A 13398-nucleotide genomic window follows, 5' to 3' on the forward strand; every position below is an offset into this window, starting at 1 on the left:
GTAGACCAGGATCTAACCCAGAAACTGTTAGAGTTCTGCTGTGTGCTCCCACAGGAAAAGCTGCATTTGGTATTGGAGGTGCCACACTTCACTCAATGTTTTCTTTACCTCTCAATCAATCCAACCATGCTTTTAAACAATTGGGTCCAGATTTGTTAAATACCTTGCGTTGAAGATTTATTGATCTTAAAATTCTTATAATTGACGAAATTTCTATGGTCGGTGAAAAAATGTTTTCATATTTGGATATGCGTCTAAAACAAATATTTTCACAGCCCGAGAGTCCTTTCGGTGGCATTTCTGTTGTCGTGTTTGGCGATCTAAGGAAGTTATGTCCAGTAGGAATCCGTTGAATATCCAACGATCGATATTCAAATCCTCATCAGGAGCGCATAATCCATACAGTGCGATAGTTGGCTCTAGTCTCTGGGAAAGCTTCAAGTTTTTCGAACTTACAGAGATAATGCGACAGCGAGATGACCAACCTTTTGCAACCGCACTAAATAACATGGCATCGGCCGTAATGACGTCAGAAGATATTCAATTGCTTAGGGACCGAATAGTTCACGGCAGTGAAGCACCAAGAGATGCGATCCACTTATTGTATAGCATTAGCGAGACAGATAAGTACAATAAGGAGAAGCTTTTTTCGATTATGACTGTAGAATATACTTCAATAGCTTTAGACTCCATCAAAGCCGATCATCTTAACCCAGAAATCAAAACAAAATATCTGGACTCTGTTAAGAGTTTCAAAATTTCGAATACACATGGCTTGTGCACTTCATTGGTTCTCAAAACCACTGCTAAATATATGATGAAAGTCAATGTAGATACATCAGATGGTCTTGTTAACGGAGCCACTGGTGTTTTAGTGCAGATAGATCTCAGCTCATTCAATGCCCCCGAACTTCTTTGGATACATTTTCTCGAGGAAAGCGTAGGAGTTAACGCACGGTCAAAGCGCAGCCATAGTAACGAATCTTCTTGGACCCCAATTCAGAAAACTACAAAATGTTTTCAATACCATCAAAACGAACAAGTTACTATTGACCGAAAACAGTTTCCTATTGTAGCTGCAGAAGCTATAACTCTTCATAAGAGTCAGGGAGCAACATACAGCAAAGTGTAGGGTAGTAGGGCCACCAGTGCGAACGGACTTTATATCGTTGGACCACTCATTCCTTCGAGACCCAAGCGGGACTGTCCTGTCGCGAAAGAGATGGAGAGCTTGCGTTCCGCTAAGTTACTTCACACCCACTTCGATTGTTTACTCAATCCGTCCGAATTAAATATTTTCTTCTATTTTGTGCTTCGTTGAGGCTTCCACATACTCAAATGAAGCTTATAATATTCCTGGCTTTTCCACAGCAGTGCGGTTAGATTGCCAGTCCGTAGCCAGCGGAGCTAGACCGAAAAGAGGCATTCTAATATTCGTTAGGAATGAACTTTTGAATCATTGTAGTATTATTGAAAGTAATAGATATTATGCGGATTTCGGGAACTTAGCATCTCCAGTGTTCGAGTATGCTTTGTTTAAGTACAAATCTGTCGATTTTATTGTTATTTACAGAACCCCCACGTATCCGTTGCGAAAGTTCGAAGCAGAACTAGAGGTCTTATTTCAACGGTATCCGTTTTTAGATAGAAATTCCGTAGTGTTAGGAGATTTTAATTTATGCCTTCGTTGCCTTTTAGGCTGCTGTAAGAAAATTTATAAATTCCTTTCAGAAAGGAATAGTAGGCCATATTTAGATTTGGAGAGGATTTGTTAGATTTTTAGGATTTGTTAGAGAGGCAGAAGATTAGATTTGTTTGGTAATCAGGCAATAGTGTAAATATTTAATATTTTGCATTGTTTAGCCGTATTCTTAATTATATTATTACTTTAATCTTTACTTTTTTTAAAACTTTTTTATTTTTATCTGTTTTATTATTTTGTTAATTAAGTTTGTATGAAATAGGTTTATTAGGTTTATTTCTATGTAAATAGGTATTCATTCATGTTAGTCTATATATTTTTATAAAGGATTGGAATCCCCTTTTTTATTTTTTGGGGAATATGGAGCTTAAAAATGCTTTTAAAAGCAGCTCAAGTCGACTCGTAGGTCCCCAAGATTATATTTTGGCTAGAGTGACCCCATTGAATCGTGATGGCCTCCCCGTGGTGTTCCCTGGGTACCAATTTAAAGTGTTAAGCGTCCGACTGATTTTCTGTCTCTCTCGCACGCACTCTTTGTCGTGTCGTTTAATATTAGCGGCGTCTGCGGCGGATATAAATGTAGAGTTGCGGTGTCCGCAGCAACTCACAACGTTCCCCCTCGTTCCTTCTATAAAGGTTAATTTGTTTAAAGAAAGAACCTCATTATATATTAGTTTCTCTTCATTGTCTTTATAACTTAAAATCCCCTTTCCTGTATCAACAAAAGCTCCGATTTTCTTTAATGGGTTAAATTCTATTAGGAAATCCGCCTCCATTCCATTTATTTCGTAAAACACTTTTTTTGTATTAAAAATAGTTATATTATGGATAGATTTAACTATCGAATACCCATTTACTGTAGCAACTTTCTTATAAATTGATAATTCTTTTTTATTTTTGTAAATTCCCTTTTTTATATAACAGGAAGTTGCTCCCGTATCTATCAAAACTTTTAAATCTTTGTTTAGTTTTTTATTATTTTATCATTATTATTTTTCCGATAAAATCTATTATTATTATTACCCCTGTATTGATTGGTGTTCTGTCGGTTCTGGATTTTTATTGATTCGTCTACATCCATTGTTTCTGAAGCCTGATTTTGTTGTCTTTTGCCTAAGAAATAGGGTTGTCCCCATGACATTTTATTCCCTTGGAAATCGTTTTTTTGGTCGAATGGTGAACTATTTGTCCTTGGTTGCCATTGGTTGAATCTTAAAGTATTATTACTGAATAATACGCCACTGTATTGGTATTGGTACTGAATTGGTAGACAAATTGGGCCCGTCTATTATTCGCTTGCAATTCTTGTACCTTTGCCAAAGCATTCGGTAAATCTGGGGGATTTAATGGTAATAAAATTTCCAAAATGTTGCCGTTTAGGCCTGTGATAAAAATGCTTAAGGCATTCTGTCTAATTTTGTTATTAGATTCTTTGGTATCTTTACTGTCCTTTCCATGAATCATTATGGTCTTATTTTTAAAAAAAATTCATTGTAGACCTCTACTATTGAAAGGTTCCCTTGTCGGAGAACGCTTAGTTCCTATTCTATTATATATATTGATCTCTTGTCACTGTAAACAAAATCAAGTCGTGAAAGTATGGCATCGAAATTTAAAACTGTCCCGTGGTTGGTCAGTGCGTCATGTGCTGTTATTTTGTTTCTTAAAATTGTTAAGGCAATATAATATTGCTTACTTCCTTTCTTATATAGTTTCACTGCAGTTTCTGCAGCTTCCCTCCATCCTACGTATTGGTTTAATCCACCATTGAAAATTGGTAGGGATTCTATTACTTTTAATGTGGTGTCATCTTTGATTGTCTCATCTATTGTTTCTGCCTGATAATCTGAAACCTGATCGAATTTAGATTCTATTAGTTGTTTCAAATTTACTATTTGCTCCTGTACTTGTGAATTTGAAGTGCTATAAATTGTTTGACCAGATCTGCAGTGAGATCGGTCCTTGTCTGTGAATAAATCATTTTTAGTTTTCCAAACTCTAAAGTTAGTTGATCCACCTTGTATTTTGTTTATATGTTTGTTTTTATATTTTTGGATACCGCTGGGCTTAAACCTATTTCAACTTATATATTTAGTATTAGGGTCTTGCTTCTTGGTTTGGCTGACAAATCTTCGTACGGGTCTTCCTTGGTAAGATTCTTTGTTGTTTAATCGTCTAGGGGTCTTCCTTCTTTGTTTTAGCTGGTTTAGCTGTTTTTATTTCTTTGTGTGTTTGTTTAAAGCTTTTCTTTTTTATATTTTTTAAGTGTCTTGATTCCTTTTTTTGTATTTATTTTTCCCGCACCCTAAGCTCCGGTTTGTTTCCTTTTTTTTTATTATTTCACTTTTTCTTGTCTAATATCTCACAGTCACTCCGCGTCTTTTTATTGAAGGATTTATTCCATTAATTAATTGTTCTTCGAGTTTCGGCACGACGCAACACTTTTATTATTCAGTGCTTTTTATACAACGTCGCCCCACGTTGGGCGCCAATTAAATAACTGCGGTAGCGGATTGTGTTTTTTAAAAGTTTATATTTAACTTTTAAGATATAAACAGATATAGACTTAAATTGAGGGTTACAAAGGATTCCGGACAAAGGGTTTGCGCGATCTTAGTTTTTAGCTCGACTTTTCGGTTTCGCTTCTGGATCAAGACTGAATTGAACTTTTTGATCTTTGCATCGTCAATCCCTTTCGGGAATAATTTTTCTATAAACATCCCGAATTATTTCCCCATCCCGAATATTGGACTTCGTCATCCAAAGGTTGAGAACGATAAAATGCTCAAAGTGCAGAATCTGCAGAAAGCCGGGTGTGAGATTGTTTATCAGAAGCCGGGTGTGGGCAAAGATTGTTTTTCTATTGAGGCGATTGTCAAAGATTGGGATTGTGGCGGGAGCCCAAGATTGAGATTGTACATCTTAAAAATCAATTAGGCGGAAGCCAAATATTGAGCTTGTGGTTCATTTCAATGTTGAAAAACTGGACGAAAACAATTATAGCACATGGGAGGTTTTGATGAGAAATGATCTCATTCAAAATGATTTGTGGCCAATCGTCAGTGGAAAACTTATGAAAGTTTTGTTGTTGCGATTAAGTCGGGAGATAATTTGCCGAGCTTGAGTATGCTTACAATAAAAATTTCTGAAGAATAGGCAGGAAGATATCATTAGCAAGGAAATTACAAGTAGCACCGAACTACACGTTAGTTATGACAACAACAGTTTTAAGAAAAGCATTAAGGGCAAAAAGTGTTTTTAGTGCGGAAAGGAAGGGCATTTTAAATCAGAATGCCATGTTAAAAGTAAGCAGGAAGAAGCAAACAACAAGGGCCCAAACTGTTAAAGCGAGGAAAGATTGGGTACAATCAAAGACTATACAATACGCGCGCGGGGTTTCAATTCCCTTTTCGCCTGTACTTCGTCTCTACCGCGACCCCGCTGTCCATCGGTTTCGTCTGTTCGGCAATTCTGGACTCTCGAGCCTCAGCACCGTCGAAGCGGTGGTCGCGGATCGCCGATGTCTTTGGAGCGGCACAGTGGGACCTTTGGCCGTCTCAGCTTGCTAATTATATGAGTTCAAAAAATATTTTCACACTGAAAAAATGTTAATCTTTGAGTGCTTATATCTCCTAAACTAAAACTATCTTGAAAATTCGATTGGAAAATTCTTTATTAGATGCGTACATTAAATTTATCTAAAGCACTCATACAATTTTTTTACTATTTCGGCTGAGTCCCCACTGTGCCGCGCCAAAGACATCAGCGACCACGCTGCCCTACGGCTTCGGCACGCAGACGATTCATATTTTGTTTTTGTATTCCATCTCTCGAGACACACCGACTCGACGCTGACCGAGGCATTGACGAAGCCGAGTAGTATTTCGGAGGCGAAGGTAGCGTAAAAGAGAATTGAAGTAATAGCCCCGCGCGCCCGTACCATGAAGCGTCAAACGAAAATTGAAAAAGAATTTGTTCCTCATGCAACATCTTGGTATTGTATAGTTTTTGGTACAATGCTTTGCGTAACCAGAGATGCCAAAGTGGAAACTGAAAAATATGTACCAATCCTAAATTTAGCTAAGCCAAATGACCAGATGTTAAATGCATGGTGCATAGACAGTGGCGCAACGGCGCATCTACAGTGGCGAGCACATGTGGATATATTTTTATCACTTTTCACTTTAAGCGCCTGTAAAAGCTTTAAAAATTAATCAATCCTTGTGAAAAGACCTAGCTGATATATCTGATATCAAGACAAGGATTGCAGCAGAGTTTGATGTGGTTGACATCGGGCCTATGCAATACTTTTTAGGTATTGAGGCAGTACTGGTGCGATTTCAATCAGCCAACGAAAGTACATTAGAGAGTTACTCGAACAGTCCAGTACAGTATGAAAGATTGTCGACAGACGTCCACGCCGCTGGAAGCTGGTTACCAGGTGGCATGCAACAAAGAGGACTGCCGCAAGGTCGACATCACATCGTTCCAGAAGCTAATTGGAGAGTTATCATATCTTGCAGTTATGACTCGTCCGGACATTGCATTCGGTGAATAAATTTGCTCAACGTAAGAAGGATCAGCATTCCGAGCATGAAGCGGCATCCAAGCACATCATTCGATATTTGGCAAAGACTATCGATTGGGAGATATGCTACACAAAGCAAAGAAAGGCAATTGAGGGTTTTGTTGATGCAGATTGGGCTAGTGATTTTACAAACCGGAAGTCATGCATGTTGGCAGGGGGAGCAGTTTCTTGGGAGTCAAGAAAGCAATCGACGGTTGTGCTCAGTTCCAAAGAGGCAGAGTACATAGCCTTATCATCTGCAGCAAAAGAGGCGATATACTTTCGCAGCCTACTCATTGACTTGAAGCTGATATTCCAGGAGTCAACTATTCAGATCTACGGCGACAACATTGTAGCACAGCAGCTTGCTAGAAACCCCATGTTTCATGCACGTACAAAACACATCGACGTTAAGGTACATCATATTCGAGAAGTTCTCAAAATCATCTCTTTTGACAGTCGACATTGCGCATCTACCTCACAAAGAACTTAGTCAAAGTTAAGCACCATAAATTTGTATTCGCATTCGGTTTAAGACATCATTTATAAGTTGCTTGATATGTTTTCGAATATTAGTTAAGTAGTGTTTAAAGTTCGTAAACATGCGTTGTGTTGAGGAGGAGTTTTCAAACTGACTGCCACGATAATTAGTTATCGATCCCTTTCAACACTGCGGATGTGCCCTGCTGCATATCTAAGTTTCTTCTTTCGGCTCAGTCTCTTGCGCACATTACTCGAAAGCGAATTTGTATAATTCTGTAAACTGATCTTTAGTTGCATTACCAAGTAAAATAACTTTAACAGTTGTTATATTTTTCGTTTTTTTATTGGCGATTCGATGGCGATTTTCCTTGTCTTCGCAACACTATACAATTTTAAACAGTGTTAAAATGTTTTCAAAAACTTGTTCGTTCAACTTGAACTAAAAACGCTTTTACATGCAACCTGTTGCGCAATTTAGTCTCAAATATATTCATTTGAGTGAACACTCGTTCCACATCAGCATTTGGCCATGGGAGCGAGAGCATTTGAATAGCAAAAAGATCAAGTGATGTAACGCTTGGATCAGCCGAGAGATCTGGATCGCAGCGCAATCTAGTGGTCGGCACCGTAATGGCCGTGGCAGAGCAAACACCATCTATGGGCTAAGTCTGGGAGGTCACGACAAGGGGCATAGCAAAAGGGTGATAGAGTTAACAGCATGGATCGTCAACTTTCTCTGGCATTTCAACCTGTTCTTTGAGGGGGCCCGAGGGTTCTAGCTTGATGAGGTGCTTGGCTTCGGTCTCTTCCAGTTTTGGCGCTCGACCCGAGTATTCGTCTTCTCCATCAGCGGAAAAATATTGTTTTTTGTGCGTCAAAAAGAGCAATCGCGACGGGAGGAGAAAAGCTGGAGTCACTCCGGCATTAGTTGTCCCATGCTAGGTGAGATTGAGAAGGGAAAAGAATAATTTGGCAAATTAGTCTGACAGTTTCATCCGTATAAGACCGGCCATTGGCATACTGCCCAAAGAGGAACGCCGCGTCGCCGTATTTGCGTCTCAAAACCGGCGTGGATCGGCTTCGCAGATCCAAAGACGCCGAGGCGTCGAGGAGATCGAGCGTCCGAGTGACGCCAAAAGGGGTCCAGAGGAGAAGCAGAAGCGGCATAAAATGTTTACAGGCCCAAGTACACGGGCACCAAAACTAACGGGAGTTGAGTGCTTTTTGGGGGAAAAGAAAGCTCAATCATCCAGTTCGAGAGCAAGCCAAGGAAGGGCTATATAGCGTAGCTAGAGCGCATCGTCGGAAACAGCAAAATGCGGGCGAAAACAAGAAAAAACGAGGGGGAACGTTGTGAGTTGCTGCGGACACCGCAACTCTACAGTTATACCCGATACTAAGTCAGTATGGCTCTCTTGCGGCAGACGCCGCTAATATTAAACGACACGACAAAGAGTGCGTGCGAGAGAGACAGAAAATCAGTCTGAGCGTGACGTCGGGCGCTGCGTAGCCAGTTTTTGATTTGTTTCTATTGGCTATAAAGATGATCCGATCTGATCCAGACTCAGCAATCTGATAGATATGGTCAGATATAGATATGACAGATAGATATGATATATATATGATACGATATAGATATGATAGATATGATTCTGCGTTTTTAGTTTTCTCGAATCTGCAATATTGTGGATGCAACAGATTTTCGTCCTTTGTGTGGGCGGAACGGGGTGAGGCGAAATTTTGAGATATACGTTTTATAGTGAGATCTAACAGGAGTGCGGATACTAAATTTGGTTACTCTAGCGTTAATAGTCTCTGAGATTTACGGATGCCCCAGATTTTCGTCCTTTGCGGGGGCGGAAGGGGGTGAGTCGAAATTTTGATACAAAACGGTCAAGGGCCGATATCACAGGAGTGTGGATACCAAATTTGGTTGCTCTAGCTCTTATGGGTTCTGAGATCCTTGAACTCAAATTTTGCAATTGGCAAAACCGACCATGAAACCTGTGCGTTAGAGAGAGACACAGCGAGAAAGAATGAAATTGTTTTCTTGATTCTGGCTATAATAATTTTACGATCTGGTTCAGATTTCACACTCTGGAACATACAGTCGTCCTCTACGGTTCTGCGTGTTCAGTTTTCCCGTATCTTTGAATTTGTGGGTGCCACAGATTTTCGCCCTTTGTGAGGCGGAAGTGGGCGGGGTGAAGTTTTGAAATATTTTTGTAGCAGTGACATATCACAGAAGTCTGGATCCAAAACATCGTTGCTCTAGCTCTTATGGTCTTTGAGCACTAGGCGCTGAATTGGACGGACAGACGGACAGACAGACAGACGGACGGACGGACAGACAGACTGGGCTCAATCGAGTCGGCTATTGATGCTGATCAAGAATATATATACTTTATGGGGTCGGAAACGATGCCTTCTGGAAGTTACACACATCCACTTTTACCACAAATCTAATATACCCCAATACTCATTTTGAGTATCGGGTATAAAAAGAGGGCCGAGAAAGTGGTTTTTATACTCGAGCGGAGTGAGTCTTGAAAAACAAAAGTGGAGAGATAATAGAGTGGAATTTGTGAGTGAGTTTTTTGTTTGCTTTTGTGTTACTCCCGATCGGAGTTCTCTTTCCAGGTCCGAGTCTCCTCCGGGGAGCGCTTTCGTCGGTGGACATGCGTATCTGCGGATGAGTGAAAAAGAAAATGCAAAAAAACTTAACCTAGACATTTCGACTCAAGTCCCACTAAGGACAGCAAAGAGGAGGGAGAGTCAAGTAATTTGTATAATTCCCCCCATTGTTTCTGTTTCTTCACCCCCTTTCGGTCTGGCCGTTAATTGCCTTTACATATGAAATAATTGTTCGTTTTATTTATCGTTATTAGTAAGTCATTTTATTGATATTTTGAAATTCATTCTGTTTTATTTTTTTATGCGTACGTTTTTTTTTTTTGGTTAGGTTTAGTTTTAATTTGGAAATTACTCAGTTTCTTTGGTCATGATTCAATAAATTTTATAAAGTTTTCGACTACAGTTTTTTTTTGCTTTCGGCTAGCCAAATGCCGTTTTCCCACTCCCCAACACCCAGCCTGGTTCGTTATAGTGATTCAAATAGGTTGCTTCTTCCCCCATCTTTGTGGGCCAGCAAAACTGCCCAAAACATAATAGTATTATGGGTATTTTCCCATTTTTATAAATATATGTTATCGTACAATGACTTTATACGATCAATGTCGGTGCTATATTCACAAATATTCACAATATCGTTGGTGTTTTGTGCCGCAGCACTTGGCCCACGGAAAGTACATTGAGTTTCTTAAGAACTAATATTTATATATGTATAGTCTACGGGGTAGCAAAAAACAAAAAAAAGTTTCAGTTTACATTTAAAGCTAAAATAAACTAATTTTTTTTTTTTAATATGCTAAACATTTTATTGCTAGTACACTTTTAAAAATGCTAGATCTAGCCTGGAATAGGCTAAACTGGCAGCACTGCTCACAACGTTTTTCGTCACAGCGTATGTTCTTTGAATATTTGTTTATCTTAGTTTTACAGCGCATCCTGCGATTTCGAGCCGTTCGGCTTCTAGATCGATTTTAGTAAAGCAACATCGCACAGTCAAACGGTCAAAATATTATTTTATATGGAATTTCATTCTTGCGACATCCCTTTTTGCTCTTTTTCGTGCGAGGTTACCAGTTTTTGTAAAATCAAGTCAATGTTGAAAAACAACGAAAAAATTAAATGGTTTGGAAAATAGTTTTTCTTTAGAACTGTCTATGCAACAGCCCAGGCTTTTGTTGAGCATTAACAATACTTAATTCTCTTAATAAAGGCTTGAAGTCTCTCAATCAGATATATTCATATTATCCAAAGCTCACAAAAATCGTTTGACTTTTGTCACCTCTTTTCGGCTAAAGCCCCACTGTGCGAGCTAAGGAAATGCAGCTAAAGCTAGGTACACACGATGCAAACAATTTGCAGCAAAAAAAAAATTTGCAATAACTGTTTGCGGCAACTATTTTTGCTTTTCGTCTGTATACAGAACTTTACGGTTAACTTGGTTGAGTCAGTTGCTTGCTTGTTTGCATGTGCTGTTTGCTTTCAGTCGCAATATTGCAGCAAGCAAAGCAACATGTGGGATCGCGAGAAAACGATAAAATTAATTGATTTGTACGAGAATTATTCTGTTTTATGGGATGCCAGCAAACTATAAAAATAAGCATAAAAAGCAAAATGCTTATCGCGAAATTGCAGAAAAATTAGACAAAAGTGATGATGAAATAAAAACAAAAATTCATCATTTGCGCACTCAATTTTTGCATGTGCGCAGAGTGAAGCAAAAAAAAGAGTGGCCAGGGTACATCGGACAACTACTTATACCAGCAGTGTCTTGTTTAGTTATGTAGTTTTTTACTTTTCTAATAAAAAACTGAAATCACTGACTGACATGCGAAAAAAATTGTAATAGTTTGTTTCATCCCCATTTTGTAGCTCTTTTAAAAGGTTCTGATGCACTCCTTTTTCATCTCTTTTGGAAATCCACTCTTTCACCCAACACTTTCTTTTTTTTTGCAGACTCTAAACTTCTCACTTTTTTACGTTTTATTGAAGTTGCTAATATAGCAATAGCAGCATCTCTCGATTTTTGTGCCGACATAATTAAACACGTCGTTATTCGTTGACTTTCTCAAAACAACAGAACTTGCAAATGAGTGTCACTTTCAAGCACTGCAAACAAAAAATGAAAACACATGTAGACATTAACGCAATATATTGCACGAAATAGCAATGCAAAAGTTTGCGTGCAAAACAAAAATTGATTGAAGCAAGAAATTTGCATGCAATATTTGCATTGGTGTGAACATTTGTGCAACTTTTGCTGCAAATTATTTTCAACTTGCTGCAAATTGTTTGCATCGTGTGTACCTAGCTTAAGTGCGTCTAAAGGCAGTATTGGGCACGTTCGCCACCAGCCACCAGGGATCACGCTCCAGATGCACTGGTCCTAGAGGCTGTCCAATGTTGCCGGTATTGCAAGGTAGAATGATCCTGCCGATAAGTATGAACTTCTCCATCACCTATGCTTTTATGTTTATGCTCCTGAAGACCTCAAAGCTTAAGGCCGATGCATCCTTTTGTCTCCTTGCTGCCCAGCAAAAACTAAAAGAAGACGTTAAACGACGCAACGCAGCAGTGCAGATATAATAAAGAAAATAATTCAATCGGATTATATTCGTATCAGCATTTTAACTGGGAACAAATTGGCTTCTGCAAGCTTTTCTCTATGCTCTGTATATATATATATATACTACATACTACATACTACATATTCGTTCCATTCGTTCTCATTTTCGTCGATCGTAGGGACGAACATTAGTACTCGCTCCCCATAGAATAAAGCGCAATATCCCAATTATTAGTTTTGATTGTCTTTGCATAACAAGGTATCATAAAACATTGGCACTTCTGAACAACCTTATTAAACAACAAAAAACAATTTTGAATCAAAACTTAAATTTAGTCACAAAATTTACTCAGTTCTAACTGACTGAAGTTGGTCAATCATGATGATTCTTCTTCTTTAACGCCAATCGGCCCGAGTGTAGACTTGGACATAAGATAAACAACGTCCCTCGCAAGACTCCAGAGCTCAAAGTGGGCCACCGTGATAATGGTGGCCAGAGATCCCAGCTTAAATAGTTTGATCTGATTTTCGCGCCACTCTCGTCGAGCGAACCCTGAGTTGAAGGCAAACCATTGACTGCAGATCGAACAAAAGAAACCCGAAAGCCCTAAAATACGGTGCGACCAGTGCAGAAAAACATTTCTGATCCCGAGCAAGGCCAGACCCGAAAAGAGACAGCCTAAGGTTAGGAGCAGACCCATCAGGCCGCAGAGTCCATGCTTGGTCAGACAGTGTTTAATACTGATGCACGACGTGTGTCCATGCCGTCGCTTCAGCTCGGACCACTGCCGCAACTTGGGTAGCACCCCAATGCATCCGCTCCAGAACCCCAGCAGGCCCAAAGTACTGTGCATCAATTCCAGACTGGGCATCCCGATCATCCGAACCAGCCACCAGCTGTGTCTGAACAGCAGCGCCTCGCCAACGGCTAGAAATAATCCGAGGACGCAGTAAAATGCGTGCTCCGCTGTTCGGACTAGACCCCGTACGAGGCATTTCGTGGCTATGGCTACACCAATAGCAATAAGGAGAGTTTGAGCCACAATCTCTACAATAATGCTATATAACTCCCCGTCGAATATGGCGGCCATAAAGTCCCAGGTAAACTCATCGAGAATGATGTTGCCTAGGGTTGTATTTTCCATGAGGGAGGCCTCTTCCTGTCTCTCGGTCATATTGGATATCTGACTTTCGGACGATAATATGAGATTTTTGATTGATATTTCAAAGATTAGTAAAAGATTAAAGATTAAGTTCGTGTAAATGTATGTAAAAGCCTGAAGGACGCGTTTTCGACCACATACAATAAATATATTCTTGATCAGTATTAATAACCGCCAACAAATTTCAACTTTTAACCATCTAGACATTACCATGTACTCGTGCATACTAAATTTTGAAACATTTGCCTTTTATTTGATGGAAATATATATTTATGTATATTCGTTCAGA

General features: G+C 39.4%; 2 protein-coding genes across 2 annotated transcripts in view; one reads left to right on the forward strand and one right to left on the reverse strand.

Annotated features, from left to right (window-relative positions):
• Positions 1–10082, forward strand: part of LOC6602855 (alanine aminotransferase 2) — a 53709-nt gene extending 43627 nt beyond the window's left edge. The window contains exon 3 of the mRNA XM_026990136.1: positions 10041–10082. Within this exon, the coding sequence (XP_026845937.1) occupies positions 10041–10082 (42 nt within the window). The remainder of the gene's footprint in view (positions 1–10040) is intronic.
• A 2241-nt stretch (positions 10083–12323) lies between these two features.
• LOC6603509 lies at positions 12324–13100 on the reverse strand. The gene has a single exon (XM_002028450.2). The coding sequence runs from the start codon at positions 13089–13091 to the stop codon at positions 12324–12326; it is 768 nt and encodes a 255-aa protein (XP_002028486.1). The 5' UTR covers positions 13092–13100.
• Between the last annotated feature and the right edge of the window lie 298 nt (positions 13101–13398).

The sequence above is a fragment of the Drosophila persimilis genome, unplaced genomic scaffold (assembly GCF_003286085.1).
Source record: "Drosophila persimilis strain 14011-0111.01,24,50 unplaced genomic scaffold, DperRS2 tig00000520-arrow-pilon, whole genome shotgun sequence".
Lineage (NCBI taxonomy): Eukaryota > Metazoa > Arthropoda > Insecta > Diptera > Drosophilidae > Drosophila > Drosophila persimilis.